Raw genomic sequence first — 15,755 nt, forward strand, 5'->3', positions numbered from 1 at the left:
CCTAGATCTCCTCTTCCTTCTGTGTCTTCATCTTAAGCTACTCCCTCTGATCTCACCTTGCTTCCTCTGTTGGGCTTGGTTGTTTCTCAGTCATCATTTCTGATTGACCAACACCTAGATCTAAGTCCTGTTTAAGAGCACCTGCCCCTAGTGCATCTCCTGTTCCCTTTACATCACTCGATGCTGACAGTCAGGCTCAGTTTCCCGAATTTGTCTCTTGGCATCTTGACATTCATCCTTAAACAGCTCTTCTTTACTCTGAGTTAGCCTATCCATCATCTTTGATCCTGTTTTTGCCTTCTACCAATTCTATACTAATGAAAAGGCAGCATGTATTTCTAAGCCCTGTAAGTTTTTTTTTTATTTCCTGAACATATCTGATTCCTGAGTTTAGTGCTCCATGCAGATAATTAACTACTTCACCTTTGGTTAAGAAATAATTTTGCTGAATTTCTCCCCTCAACTCAAGAAAATGGCACATTCAAAAAAAAAAAAAAAAGAAAATGGCACATTCAAAACCTATATTCTTATGAGCACAGCCCTAGGGATCCCCTCACAGGACTTGGAAGGGGCAGGTGTAAGGAGAGGCTGTGAAGGTGAAGCTTTGTTAGCTTCATGATTAATCCACCTCTGTTCAGAGTTGATGTAATTGCCAACTCCAGAGCTATTGAGTTCTTGTGGGTGGTCATTCTTAAGCCACTTAAATCCAAGATTAGTGCCACTGGAATGGCACACGGAGTTCAAAGCCTGAGTGGTTGCTCAGACTTGAACTCCATGACCTGATGATCTATTGCACATGGAGCATTGGTGCATCTGAGTCCAGTCTGAGGACCAGCCTAAGAACATTGGAAATACAGCAAAATGTGCTCCTTCTTTAACATCTTAAAGTCTGTGAACAGATTCTCTTTTCCTTATCATCGAATCCTTCCCCATCTGGGCATGCTATCCAAGGCTCCTACAGGCTACAGGCATCTGCTGAGGCCCTGCCAGGGCCCAGGATTGGAGTGAGGCCTGTACCTGAGTATAAGCTTTGTCTTTCCACTCTCTGTAAGTTAATAGATGCTCATCTAAGGTTTGCTGAATGATTGAATGGCACTATGCTAGATATTTAAGAGAAATTATCTTAACTATGAAGAACTATTTTTGAGGACATTATTTAGCTAAGTGACATTTTTGTTTTAAAGATAAATGTTTTCAGCAATTAACAGACCAAAATTTGATTTTCAAAAAAGAAGGTGCGTATCACCACCAGATACATCACAACAAACACTGCAAACCTCTATCTCTAAGGATACACAAGACAAACCACAACACACTCACATGTGGCTTCTTATTAAGTCTTAATCAGACCCAACAGAGGAGACAGGGTATTTGGATGATTTATCACTTGGCAGTTTTTCAATTAAAACCACACAGGAACATCACAAGAAGAAAATTTGCAATTAAATAAGCACAGCCACACCATCTATATGACATAAGGAAGGAGATGAGGTGCAGATAGAGTTCTTTGGCTTAAAATAACAAACAGACTAATTAGTCTTTCGCTTTGTAAAAGGAAGGTCCTCTGGGGCTGATACTGAAGGATGCTGTAGAGACCACAATAACTTGACTTTTCTGTACAACAGTTAGAACTGTGAACTGATCGTTTTGGATAATGATGTGCTTTGATTTTTCTCTCTCTACTTTTTGTGAATCTACTGTAGGTTTTTACATTTTTTTACATGGCTCACATAAAATATCTTAAAGACACAATAGTCTATATTTTACTGATAACAAATTAATTTCAATCACATACAAAAGCTCTACCTTTTGATCCTCTCCTATACTTTCTGCTTTTGATGTCAGAATTTATCTGTATTTATATTGTATATCACTAACAAAATATTTTTCTCTATAGTTACTTTAATGCTCCCCGTAAACTAGAGCTAACTGGTTAGCACACTACCATACTCAGTGTTAGAATATTCGGAATTGCATTACATATTTACATTTACACGTCTGCTGTATATTTTCACTTCTTTAATATAATAATTAGTATCCTTCATTTGGGTTTCCTTGGTGGCTCAGAGGTTAAAGCCTCTGCCTGCAATGTGGGAGACCTAAGAACTCCCCTCAGCAATCTTGTAAGACAAAACTCTGTTGGTGAACTCCCTCAACTGTTATTTTGGGGGGAAAGTTTGTAACCCATCTTCATTTCTGAAAGACAACCTTCCTGAGAAAAGTATTCTTGGTTTGCAGGTTTTTTTCTTTCATCAGTTTGAATATATCATCCCTTTCTCTCTTGGCTTGTCAGCTTTCTTCTGAGAAGTCTGCTGATATTCTTAAGGTTCTTCAGAGATTTTGTGTGTGAGAGAGCATTTGCTTTTATCTTGCTGCTTCTAAAATTCTCTCTTTGTGTTGATTATAAGCAATGTGTCTTGGAGACAATCATTTTGAATGAACTCTGAGGAGTGACCTATTAGCTACATGAACTTGGATGTCTAAATCTCATCAGATGTGGAACTTATCTGGTATTATTTCTTTAAGTACAATCTCTGTCCCTTTCTCCCTCTCTTCTCCTTCTGGGACTCCAATAATGTGCAGGTTGTTACTGTGAAAGTCATCCCATAGTTCACACAGGTTCTTTCACAGTTTTTTCATTCTTTTTTCTTCTTTGTCCTCTGGCTGGTTAGTTTCAATTTTCTTGTCTTCTGCCTCAAAGATTCTCCTGCTATTGCTGATGCTTTCTGTAGCATTTTCCATTTTGTTGCATTTCATTCATTGCAATCTTAAAAAGAATTTCTGTTTGATTCCTTCTCTTTTTCTGCCTCATTGCACAGCTTCAGGGATCTCAGTTCTCTGACCAGGATTGAATCCAGGCACAGCAGTGAAAGGATCGAATCCTAACCACTAAACCAACAGCAAACTCCCTGTTTGCTTCCTTTTTTTATGATTTCTGTCTCTTTAAAAAAAAAAAAACAAAAACAAAAAACTGAATTTATTCTGTGGAGTGACTCAGAGCCCGTGCACAACAAGTGCTGAGCCCATGCTGTAGGACCCGCAAACCACAAACAGGAACCTGCATTCTGCAAGTACTGAAGCCTGAGCTCCTAGAGCCTGTGCTCCAAACAAGAGAAGCCGCCGCATAGAGAAGCCTGCTGTCCACAAAGAGAAGTAGTGCCTGCTTGCCGCAACTAGAGAAAGCCCATGTGCAGCAACAAAGACCCAGTAAAGCCAAAAATTAAAGACAATAACAATAATTATAATAAATAATTTTAATCTTATTTTGTTCACATATTCTTTACCTGAATTTGATTGTTTATCTGTGTTTTTTGGAGTTCACTGAGCTTCTTGGTGAGTATACTTTATTTCTTTCATCGTATGTCATTTATTTCATTACTTCCCAATGGTGAATAGCTACGTGAGCTGCCCTGGGAGAAGTCCTGGGTATCTTCCCATCCCTAAGAACAGCCTAGAACTATGAAGACTGTAAGCATGACTTGTAGATCTGAGCACTGGACACCATGCAGAGCCATCAACCAGGGACTGGGTCGTTCAGCTCACAACCAGGCCATCACTCTCAGGTCTTATATAAGTTCAGCAGCCTCTCCACATGTCCACAGTAGAATTGGGGGCAAGGGGGTGTTGTGAAATGTAATACTTGGCCACTCCTACATGACAGCTCTCTCTACCCTGAAGAATCACAACAGTATCACATTTACATTTTCAGTAGTAACCAGATTAAAGCAATCTTGAAACAGTGTGTTTTCAGAGAAGCCCATTAGCCTTAAATTCTTTATTTAAGTTCTAGATTTAATTCATCAAGAGATGGGAATATCAGAAAACCTGGCTTGCTTCCTGAGAAATCTATATGCAGGTCAAGAGGCAACAGTTAGAACTGGACATGAAACAACAGACTGGTTCCAAATCCAGAAAGGAGTATGTCAAGGCTGTATATTGTTGCCTTGCTCATTTAACTTATATGCAGAGTATATCATGAGAAATGCTGGACTGGATGAAGCACAAGCTGGAATCAAGATTGCTGGGAGAAATATCAATAACCTCAGATATACAGATGACACCACCCTTATGGCAGAAAGCGAGGAAGAACTAAAGAGCTTCTTGATGAAAGTGAAAGAGGAGAGTGAAAAAGTTGGCTTAAAGCTCAACATTCAGAAAACTAAGATCATGGCGTCTGGTCCCATCACTTTATGGGAAATAGATGGGGAAACAGTGGCTGACTTTATTTTGGGGGGCTCCAAAATCACTGCAGATGGTGATTGCACCCATGAAATTAAAAGACATTTGCTTCTTGGAAGAAAAGCTGTGACCAACCTAGATAGCATATTAAAAAGCAGAAATATTGCTTTGCCAACAAAGGTCCGTCTAGTCAAGACTATGGTTTTTCCAGTAGACATGTATGGATGTGAGAGTTGGACTATAAAGAAAGCTGAGCACCAATGTATTAATACTTTTGAAGTGTGGTGTTGGAGAAGACTCTTGAGAGTCCCTGGACAGCAAGGAGATTCAACCAGTCCATCCTAAAGGAAATTAGTCCTGAATGTTCTTTGGAAGGACTGATGCTAAAGCTTAAATTCCAATACTTTGGCCACCTGATGGGAAGAACTGACTCGTTGGAAAAGACCCTGATGCTGGGAAAGATTGAAGGTGGGAGGAAAAGGGGACGACAGAGGATGAGGTGGTTGGATGGCATCACTGACTCAATGAACATGAGTTTGAGTAAGCTCTGGGAGTTGGTGATAAACAGGGAAACCCGGCATGCTGCAGTCCATGGGGTCACAGAGTCGGACACGACTGAGAGACTGAACTGAACTGAACTTCTTTTAAGAATTCAGTCATATCAGATCGCTCCATCCACATCTTTGAAACATAAGTAGACAAACATACTTGATCTTCCCATCTATATACCTTCTTCTGGATCCCCTCTGCCTAGGTCTCCACTTTCTTGTCCTCTTGTCCCATGTGAATACAGGGTGTGGGTGAGCAACAATTTGCCATCCATCAATTAGAGAGAGATATGAGCTGATATAATTCACTCAGAAGGATAGATAATTGGACAGACAAGAAATGGTAATGTCCTGAAGAAAAAGTACGAAGGTATGGAAAGAATGGATTCATAAGGATTTGATAACCGACTAGACATGGGAGAGAGCAAGGAGGAGTCTATATCTGCTTGAGAAATAAACAGATAAAGTAACCTAGGGAATGAGAGATGAAAAAGGGAGAGGTAGTTAGGTAGAGTTAGAGTTTTAATTGGCCCGTGAGCACTTAGGCAGGTTAAGGAAAAATGTATCCCTTTTCTCCAAAGAGCAAACTCCAACTTTGAAAGTCACATCCAAGTCTGGTGACCAAGAACAGGTTAAAACAGGTGATGTGACATCTCAAGGAGAACATACAGGAATGTTCAGGATTGGGTTTTTTTTTCATGAGTTTGTGAAATAAAAATATCTCCTGCCATATCAATAAATAAGAAATGTCACAGACATCAATGATTTCTGGTCTCCAGTTGTGAATGAGGGCTCCCAAAACTGATCCAGGGGATGCTGCCACCCCTCCATGGTGATTTCTGAGGAGCTGGGGAAAGCAAGAAGCAGCCATCTGCCACTCCTTAAGGGGAGCAAGGAAACAGGGTTGGCCCCAGATAGCTGAGCTGCATATGGAAGGATTGAATCAAGTGAGTCCAGAGGCTTGCATCTTCCCAGAAACAGAACACTAAATTCCTTAACTTGGTACCTGATCTTTGATGTTCAGACTGCCTCTCCCTTTGTTGCAAACTTGTATATAACCTGACTTCCCTTCCTGCCTGCTTGGAGCAGTTTTCTCAGAGCTACCGAGATGCTGTCTCTAGGGCTTAGAGTCCTAAGCATTCGCACCAAATAAAATAACTCTATAAGGTTCTGACTATATTTTCTGGTTGGCAAATTCATCTTGCTAGGAAGAAGAGTGTGAATGTGGACCAAGTTTAGATGCTTTTTCTAGGTAAGAGTGACCTGGAACATTTGTGATCCCAGGCAAAGTCTCATTAGCCTTTGAAGAAGGTGAGAAAACAGGGCAGTGCCCTCATCATGTATTTCCTTTGAGGAAAATGGTGTTTGCAGACCAACCATCTAAAAGCATTTGACGTGGAACTTGGTAATTATTAACAAAGCAAAAGAAAAAGTTACTTTAATCAGAATATTTCATTTTGAGCAATTTCCATATAACACCGTCACAGGTCAGCCTCTACTGAAATACAGGCAATTAGAATATCTGATGGAGAAGGCGATGACACCCTACTCCAGTACTCTTGCTTGGAAAATCTCATGGACGGAGGAGCCTGGTAGGCTGCAGTCCATGGGGTCAGGAAGAATCGGACACGACTGAGTGACTTCCCTTTCACTTTTCACTTTCATGCATTGGAGAAGAAAATGGCAACCCACTCCAGTGTTCTTGCCTGGAGAATCCCAGGGACGGGGGATCCTGCTAGGCTGCCGTCTATGGGGTCACACAGAGTCGGACACGACTGAAGTGACTTAGCAGCAGCAGCAGAATATCTGAGGCATCATCTTGTATTTAATACAACATCACAGGAAAGCCACTGTGGATGTTCCCAGGACCCTGAGTTCAACATCATCGTACCCAGGGTCCCCTTTCTCCCCCTGGAGTAGGCAGGGGCTCTGTTCTCCTTCCTCAGGATCAGCTTCCTCTCTAGAGATGTTTAGAGAAGAGCCTGAAAGAGCAAAGAGAAGCATAATTAGAACTGAGACAAAGGAACTGGACAGTGTGTTGGAAGCCTGTTAAACAAGTGATGATAACAAAGCATCCCTGGGACCCAGGTGTGGGCAGGAGGCTCAGACTATTTCACACCAGCTACAGTGAGGATGGATCCAGGCTGTCCTCTCAGATCCGGTCCATGTGGTCTCTGGGGCCTCAGTTCATATGGAAATTCTGCATCACAGGAGACCTGTGCTCACACAGGAGCTCTGGCAAGATCTGCTTCCAGGCTACACACTAGCAAGGAGATGCCCAGGGACAGTAAGAGCATAACAACAAATTTAAATGTTCTCCTCTCACAGCTGACAGATGTGAAATCACAGTGAGAGGGAGAGTGGACACAGGGAAAGTCTGAATTCCTCACTCATAAACCAACTCTGCTCTTACTTGTCTTGATGCATGTTCCCAAATGTCCACAAAGAGTATCACGGGAGCATCCACAGATGGCCCCTCCCAGGGACCACACAGGCCCTCAGATGGATAAATACTCTCTTCCAGAGAAAAAGTGTTTTCTCTTGACAACTGAAATATCTGGAGGAAATTAGACCTTAGCTGACCATCAGCTCCGAGTCAATGATCCACCAACATGGCTTAATGTTAAGGCCACCATATACCATAGACTTTGTACATGTCATTGCAACCTTATACACAGACCTCATCTTAAATTATCAGATGACTCACAAATTTCAATACTGCAATACATTTTTAAAATCTCTGTCTTTCACATTCAGGGAAGCACAGAGATGTTATCAAAACACTTGTCTACTTTTGGATTTGGTAAATATGCTCAATTAATCTATAAGCTATCTATTTCTTTTGACTACTACACAATGCTTGTGGGATCTTAGTTCCTTGACCAGGGATTGAACCCAGGCCCTAGCAGTGAATGTGTAGAATCCTAACCACTGGATTACCAGAAAAGTCCCTAATCTATAAATTTTAATGTAGATATATCACAAATAAAATGAAAATTTATGTTGCACTATGGGGACATAAATGCCAAAAGTAGAGTGATTCCTCACCGCCCCCCACAAGGAGTCTGACAGCATTAAAGATGGCATATGGTTGAGAAGTGAAGTGTTAGTTACTCAGTTGTGTCTGACTCTTTGCAACGCTATGAACTGTAGCCCACCAGGCTCCTCTGTCCATTGGATTATCCATGCAAGAATACTGGAGTGAGTAGACATTCCCTTCTTCAGGGGCTCTTCCTGATCCAGTGATCAAACCCAGGTCTCCTGCATTGCAGTTAGATTCTTTACCATCTGAGCCATTAGGGTGGCTCATCAAATGCATGAGATTACCCATATTTTGAAACTGCAGAGGCTGGGCATTGAGGAGCTCAAATTCACCTTTTCCAGGACAAAGACCAAAGATTACAGGGGATCAGTTAATCTCACTCACCTGTCTGAGACCTCATCCCATCTTCCTTCTCTGGGAGCACTTCCTCCTCACTCCCCTGAGAGTGAGGAGGAGCCCCAGTCACTGGTGCCTCTTCACCACCATCGTAATCCTCACCAAGGGCAACAGTCCTCTGATCTGGCACTTCTGAGGGCAGAGCACGGGTCAGATGAAACCACAGTAAGGGGGTTGGTCTGAGAAATACCTAGGATCCTTCTGACCCAGTTTCTGAGCTGCTAGAGGCACCAGTCACTCCTTGTTTTAAAGGATCTTTTTCTCTAAGACCATGTTTCATTTTGATGTGTCCATGAACCAAAACATGATTTTACATCTTAATATTTCCTGTTTGAAAATATATATTCCAAAGTAACTCTCCTACCATTGAGCGTTACTAAAGTATTTTGACAAATTGTGCTTTACAGAAATTATTTTTAAAACCAGTGTGTGCCTGTTGTGATTCTGGACACAGAGAGCCCCACTCCAATGTGAGACATCACAGAACAGTCAGAAAAAGGGAAGGACAGACCCCATCTGGACACAAGGGATGCCTCTGGTCCATCAAATGAAGACTGCTCCCCTTGCATCTCGTCTCTATGAGGGGAAACTCTCCTCCCCAAAGTCCAAATAAGGCAGGTCTACCTCTATTACCTGGAGCAGATGTGGAGTCATTTTTGTCCTCACCATCTGACAGGAGGCCTAAAGTGGAGACAAACATCACACAACACACAGAATGACCCTCCCCACACTCACGGGACCTGTGTTAAGGCTGGGAAGGGGCAGACCAGGATCCTGCAGTGTAGATGGGGGCTGGGGGCTCACGGGGCTTTGAGAGGCCATCCTGCCACTTTGGAGAGCTACCTCTGTAAGCCTGGGGCACACCCATGGGGTCTGTGGACGCTGAGAAGATGTTCACAGCCAGTTGGAGGTGACAACCAGAGGTCCCAGGAAGGCAAGCAGAGACACCCACCTGGGCTGCCCAGAAGACCCTCCTTCTGAGTCATGAGGTAATCAGGCTCCTCATACACAGCTTCAGCAAGAGCATCTTCATAGCTGGATAAGGCTGAGAGATCCGCTAGCAGGTCAGAGATGCCGCCCCAGACACCCCAATCCAGCAGACCCACATTCATCTCCCCAATGCTCACACAGAGGCTGCCTGGACCTCAGCATCATCTCTTACCCCATGCACTGTGTTGGCACCTTCTCCCCTCATCTGTCCTGAATCCACAGCTCAGCCCTGACTCTTTCTGGTCTCACAGGAGAGGCCATGACATATGAGAGTTCACACCCCAGTCCTAAGAACCTCTGTATGTTCAGCCCTTAGAGCTCAGCACGGACCATGTGGAGCTCTACAGACTCAGAACAGAGACCTGGCCCAGGTTCCCCTCCTCACACCTGCCACATCTTCTGCCTGCACACACTCTTCCTGGTCCCCAGTTCCCCCTGCAGCCCCCCTCTGTGCTCTGCTCTCCATCTGAGCAGCTGAGTCACTAGTATGATGAGGACCAGGAAGAGAAGAGACCCCAGGATGAGGCAGAGGACCCCAGTCAGGGAGAAGATGCCAGGGAGAGGATTTGAGGTTGGTCTGGCCCCTAAGGAAAGCAGGGCAACAGGGTGTGAAGAAGGCCCTGGGCACAGAGAAACCCCCTTTACCAGCATTTCTGGGGGCTCTGGATGATGGTATCCTAGCCTCAGACACAAATATACTAATAGTGACTGGGCTCCTCCAGGTCTCATCCTGAGACAAGTCAACTCCACTCCGGCCAGTGTGGCCCCGAGGCAAAGCCAGGGATTGTCAGGGAGCTGCCGGGCTGAGACAGCCTGAGGACCCGGCTCATCCCTTCTCCTTGGGCATCAAACAGTCCTGAGACCCACACCTCACTGATGAGGAGCAACACTCAGGGGCAGGTAGGAGAATGGGAGAACTTTAGAATCTGCACCACCGGAACTAGACTCTTTTGGATCCTGGGCCTGAGAAACATGTGGCCCTGGGAACCAAGGCAGGGGCGTTCCCCAACATAATGCCCCAGCTCCTTCCCAACAGCCAGGACTCCTCAGGCTCTTTCATCTCCTGAGTTGTCAGAGAGCCAACAGAACAGGTTACCAGAATCTGAGTATTCTCCCCTGCCCATGGATGGACCACAGTACCTGCTGTAGTCGGGGGCAATGTTGTCCCTGCACCTAAAGAGAAAAATAGGAGATTGGGTAAACGGAATTGGCCAGATCACAGGGTAACCCATTTTTTCCTCCTGAGCCCTGAAATCACCACCTCAGTCTCCATGACATCAGTGCCCAGTCCTCCCAGCTTCACTGTGCTAGATCAGAGCCCCAGCACCCTTACACTCTCTGAACACAAACTCCCCACCACCCCTAGTCCAGCCCGCTGTCCCCGTGCTGCCCAGCTCACCCAGGGTGGACCCTGAGCCCCTCACTCACCAGAGCACATCACACCAGCATCCTCCTCGTGCTTGCAGTCACTCTGCCCCCAGGGCTCCGCAGCACAGTCCCATAGGGAAGAGTCCCAGCCCCTGCACCACACCTAGTCCAGCCAGATGCTCCCATTTCCAGGGCCAAATGCTGCAGACCACATGGCTTCCAGGGCCTGGCCTCAGCCCAGCTGCTGACACACCACCTCGGCCTCTGCCAGGCTCCAGGAGTCATCGCACACAGTGCCCCAGGAGCTGCTGTGCCAGACCTCCACCCGCCCTGAGCACTTGCTGTCTCCTCCCTTGAGCCGGAGCTTCTCTCTGTCTGAAAAGGCAGCAGCCCCTCCTGTGACTGCCCTGGTGGGCGGGAGCCCCTGGAAGCCACAGGGGAGGGGGCTGACATACCTGTACAGGGGGCAGAAGTTGGACAGCTCTTGGGTCTTCTTCCTGCACACAACGGGGAAACAGTGGATCAGGGACAGCTGGGGGTGGTCCTGTCCCCACATAAGATTATCTAAGGTCTGACTCAGTGCAAATGACATGTGAAAACACAGGCTCATTATCTCCTGGTCTGAGACATTCAGTGCATATGATCATCAGCTGAAATAACTGTAACTGTTCATCATTTATTGGTCTCCACACCCCACAACAAATACAAACACACACACAGACACAGGCACATAGACATTTTGTAGACTCAACTTAAAATCATCACTTAGACTGGAAAGCATAAACCACTCTAACAACATCCTTCGGGGTTGAGACAGACAGAAACAGAAAGTAAGTCACCTGCACACGAGATATAGGCTTCCTCCTTTGGAGAGCAGGAACTGTATTTCCAAGGGTCAGAAGGACACTGCCAGAGACAGGTGTCAGTTTTCTGACACTGGATTCCATCTACCACCGGGGCCTAGAACCTTCTCTAAGAGCAACAAAAGTGTCGAGGGTTCCACTGTCCCCACAGCCAAGCTGTCTGCAGTTCACGGACACAGTGATGTCATCTATGGGGTTACGGCAGACACTGCCCCAGGTCCCGTTGTAGAAAACTTCCAGCCACCCAGCACACTGCTGGTCCTCGCTCACCATCCGGAGGGACAGGAACTCTAAGACTGAAAGAGAGGAGACAGGACACAGTGAGCACTCTGCTCAGGGCTCTGGGTCTTCCTCTCTCCCAGAAACTGTGACCATACATCACTGACCCAACTGCAGAGATGCCCACTAGTTGACAAGACTATTAAGAGGGTAACAGGCAGGAAGGCTAGGGGTCTCCAAACGGAGGAAATAGCCTGCAAGTGTCAAACATTTTTATCTCTCTTAAGCAGCAGGAGGAAACAAACTAGTGATATTTTTTCCTTCTCTATACAAATTTAAAAGGAGGTTTCTCTTAAAATAATGTGTTGCCATAATGTCACCTGGTTTCGCCTGAAGTTAACTATTCTCAACCCTAGAGATAACCAATGCCTTTTTCTTATGGAAATGTTTGTCTTAAGCTTGCAGATGACACCACCCTTATGGCAGAAAGTGAAGAGGAACTAAAAAGCCTCTTGATGAAAGTGAAAGTGGAGAGTGAAAAAGTTGGCTTAAAGCTCAACATTCAGAAAACGAAGATCATGGCATCCGGTCCCATCACTTCATGGGAAATAGATGGGGAAACAGTGTCCGACTTTATTTTTCTGGGCTCCAAAATCACTGCAGATGGTGACTACAGCCATGAAATTAAAAGACGCTTACTCCTTGGAAGGAAAGTTATGACCAACCTAGATAGCATATTCAAAAGCAGAGACATTACTTTGCCAACAAAGGTCCGTCTAGTCAAGGCTATGGTTTTTCCTGTGGTCATGTATGGATGTGAGAGTAGGACTGTGAAGAAGGCTGAGTGCTGAAGAATTGATGCTTTTGAACTGTGGTGTTGGAGAAGACTCTTGAGAGTTCCTTGGACTGCAAGAAGATCCAACCAGTCCATTCTGAAGGAGATCAGCCCTGGGATTACTTTGGAAGAAATGATGCTAAAGCTGAAACTCCAGTACTTCAGCCACCTCATGCGAAGAGTTGACTCACTGGAAAAGACTCTGATGCTGGGAGGGATTGCGGGCAAGAGGAGAAGGGGACGACAGAGGATGAGATGGCTGGATGGCATCACTGACTCAATGGACGTGAGTCTGAGTGAACTCCAGGAGTTGGTGATGGACTGGGAGGCCTGGCGTGCTGCGATTCATGGGGTCGCAAAGAGTTGGACACGACTGAGTGACTGAATTGAACTGATGCTAATATACTCTGCATTTACCCCAAGCTCCGTCTTCAAGTTGGTTCCGCCTCTTGGCTCAGAACCTACTTGACAAACCAGTATGTTATACTCAGATATTGTTCCCCTAATCTATGTAAATTAAACTATTTGTATGGTGGTCTGCCCTTCTTCAAGATTCAAGTTAATCATTTTATGGCCCAGGATAAACCATTTGGTGCCAAGATTACCCCAAAATGCATCTCATGGGTGAGGGGCCTGGTGCCATTCTGTATTTTAAGACATTCCTTTCTTTCATTAACAGACTGCTAGTGACTATGTAACATCCAGCTGAAGACTAGCAGGGGGGTACTCTTTCTGCCCTCTTCTGATGCCTATGTCAGAAGCTTTCTCTATCTCCTTTATACTTTAATAAAACTTTATTACACAAAAGCTCTGAGCGATCAAGCCTCGTCTCTGGCCTCAGATTGAATTCTTCTCCTCCGGGGGCCAAGAATCCTGGCGTCTTTGCGCGATTCAACAACAATCTTTCACTATCATTGCCTCACTTCTACCTGACTTTATCCATTTGTGTCTGTCTTTCTATTTCTACCACGATGATGTAGTGGATACAAACAGAGAAAGACCTACCAGGGTACCTGTGGGATGGAGAACTGACTCCTGCTTCCTGAAAAAAAAAAACCTCTAAAATGGTTTGTGGATGGAATGTGATGTGGGTATTTGGGGAGGGAAGCAAAATAACGGAGCCACAAATGTCCACATACCAACCCTTAGTACCTGTGAATATGTACCTGACGTGGCAAAAGGAACTTTACAGATGTAACAAACTTAAGGACCTTAGGATGTTTCAGATCAGATCAGATCAGTTGCTCAGTCGTGTCCGACTCTTTGCGACCCCATGAATCGCAGCACGCCAGGCCTCCCAGTCCATCACCAACTCCCGGAGTTCACTAGACTCACGTCCATCGAATCAGTGATGCCATCCAGCCATCTCATCCTCTGTCGTCCCCTTCTCCTCTTGCCCCCAATCCCTCCCAGCATCAGAGTCCTTTCCAGTGAGTCAACTCTTCACATGAGGTGGCCGAAGTACTGGAGTTTCAGCTTTAGCATCATTTTTTCCAAAGAAATCCCAGGGCTGATCTTCAGAATGGACTGCTTGGATCTCCTTGCAGTCCAAGGAACTCTCAACGGTCTTCTCCAATACCACAGTTCAAAAGCATCAATTCTTCAGCACTCAGCCTTCTTCACAGTCCTACTCTCACATCCATACATGACCACAGGAAAAACCATAGCCTTGACTAGATGAACCTTTGTTGGCAAAGTAATGTCTCTGCTTTTGAATATGCTATCTAGGTTGGTCATAACTTTCCTTCCAAGGAGTAAGCGTCTTTTAATTTCATGGCTGTAGTCACCATCTGCAGTGATTTTGGAGCCCAGAAAAATAAAGTCTGACACTGTTTCCACTGTTTCCCCATCTATTTCCCATGAAGTGATGGGACCGGATGCCATGAACTTCGTTTTCTGAATGTTGACTTTAAGCCAACTCTTTCACTCTCCACTTTCACTTTCATCAAGAGGCTTTTGAGTTCCTCTTCACTTTCTGCCATAAGGGTGGTGTCATCTGCATATCTGAGGTTATTGATATTTCTCCCAGCAATCTTAATTCCAGCTTGTGTTTCTTCCAGTCCAGTGTTTCTCATGATGTACTCTGCATAGAAGTTAAATAAACAGGATGACAATATACAGCCTTGACGTACTCCTCTTCCTATTTGTAACTAGTCTGTTGTTCCATGTCCAGTTCTAACTGTTGCTTCCTGACCTGCATACAAATTTCTCAAGAGGCAGATCAGGTTGCCTGGTATTCCCATCTCTTTCAGAATTTTCCACAGTTTATTGTGATCCACACAGTCAAAGGCTTTGGCATAGTCAATAAAGCAGAAATAGATGTTTTTCTGGAACTCTCTTGCTTTTCCAATGATCCAGTGGATGTTGGCAATTTGATCTCTGGTTCCTCTGCCTTTTCTAAAACCAGCATGAGCATCAGGAAATTCACTGTTCACATATTGCTGAAGCCTGGCTTGGAGAATTTTGAGCATTACTTTACTAGCATGTGAGATGAGTGCAATTGTGCGGCAGTTTGAGCATTCTTTGGCATTGCCTTTCTTTGGGATTGGAATGAAAACTGACCTTTTCCAGTCCTGTGGCCACTGCTGAGTTTTCCAAATTTGCTGGCATATTGAGTGCAGCACTTTCACAGCATCATCTTTCAGGATTTGGAATAGCTCAACTGGAATTCTATCACCTCCACTAGCTTTGTTTGTAGTGATGCTTTCTAAGGCCCACTTGACTTCACATTCCAGGATGTCTGGCTCTAGGTCAGTGATCACATCATTGTATTATCTTGGTCATGAAGATCTTTTTTGTACAGTTCTTCTGTGTATTCTTGCCACCTCTTCATAATATCTTCTGCTTCTGTTAGGTCCATAACATTTTTGTCCTTTATCGAGCCCATTTTTGCATGAAATGTTCCTTCTGTATCTCTGATTTTCTTGAAGAGATCCCTAGTCTTTCCCATTCTGTTGTTTTCCTCTATTTCTTTGCATTGATCGCTGAAGAAGGCTTTTTTATCTTTTCTTGCTATTCTTTGGATCTCTGCATTCAGATGTTTATATCTTTCCTTTTCTCCTTTGCTTTTCACGTCTCTTCTTTTCACAGCTATTTGTAAGGCCTCCCCAGACAGCCGTTTTGCTTTTGCATTTCTTTTTCATGGGGATGGTCTTGATCCCTGTCTCCTGTACAATGTCATGAACCTCATTCCATAGTTCATCAGGCACTCTATCAGATCTAGGCCCTTAAATCTATTTCTCACTTCCACTGTATAATCATAAGGGATTTGATTTAGGTCATACCTGAATGGTCTAGTGGTTTTCCCTACTTTC

At 44.6% G+C, this 15,755-nt stretch overlaps 1 protein-coding gene and 1 pseudogene across 1 annotated transcript; both read right to left on the reverse strand.

The window, feature by feature from the left end:
* Positions 1-6,563: 6,563 nt before the first annotated feature.
* LOC133248778 (antigen WC1.1-like) lies at positions 6,564-10,802 on the reverse strand. Its single transcript, XM_061419085.1, has 5 exons — positions 9,119-10,802; positions 8,800-8,847; positions 8,155-8,298; positions 8,055-8,102; positions 6,564-6,709 (listed from the first exon to the last, which is right to left on the reverse strand). The coding sequence occupies exons 1-5, from the start codon at positions 9,276-9,278 to the stop codon at positions 6,564-6,566; spliced, it is 546 nt and encodes a 181-aa protein (XP_061275069.1). The 5' UTR covers positions 9,279-10,802.
* On the reverse strand, positions 10,047-12,840 carry LOC133248197 (antigen WC1.1-like; annotated as a pseudogene).
* Between the last annotated feature and the right edge of the window lie 2,915 nt (positions 12,841-15,755).

The sequence above is a fragment of the Bos javanicus genome, chromosome 5 (genome assembly GCF_032452875.1).
Source record: "Bos javanicus breed banteng chromosome 5, ARS-OSU_banteng_1.0, whole genome shotgun sequence".
Classification (NCBI taxonomy): domain Eukaryota; kingdom Metazoa; phylum Chordata; class Mammalia; order Artiodactyla; family Bovidae; genus Bos; species Bos javanicus.

Bases quoted from the DNA above. Each gene is read 5' to 3' on its own strand.
- LOC133248778 (XM_061419085.1), bottom strand. From the start codon at position 9,278: ATGAATGTGGGTCTGCTGGATTGGGGTGTCTGGGGCGGCATCTCTGAC. The intron at 8,848-9,118 runs GTGGGTGTCTCT...TCTCCACTTTAG, and splicing joins GGGTCTTCTGGGCAGCCCAG to GCCTCCTGTCAGATGGTGAG. The intron at 6,710-8,054 runs GTAATCTCATGC...TTGCTCTTTCAG, and splicing joins TCTGCAGTTTCAAAATATGG to GCTCTTCTCTAAACATCTCT.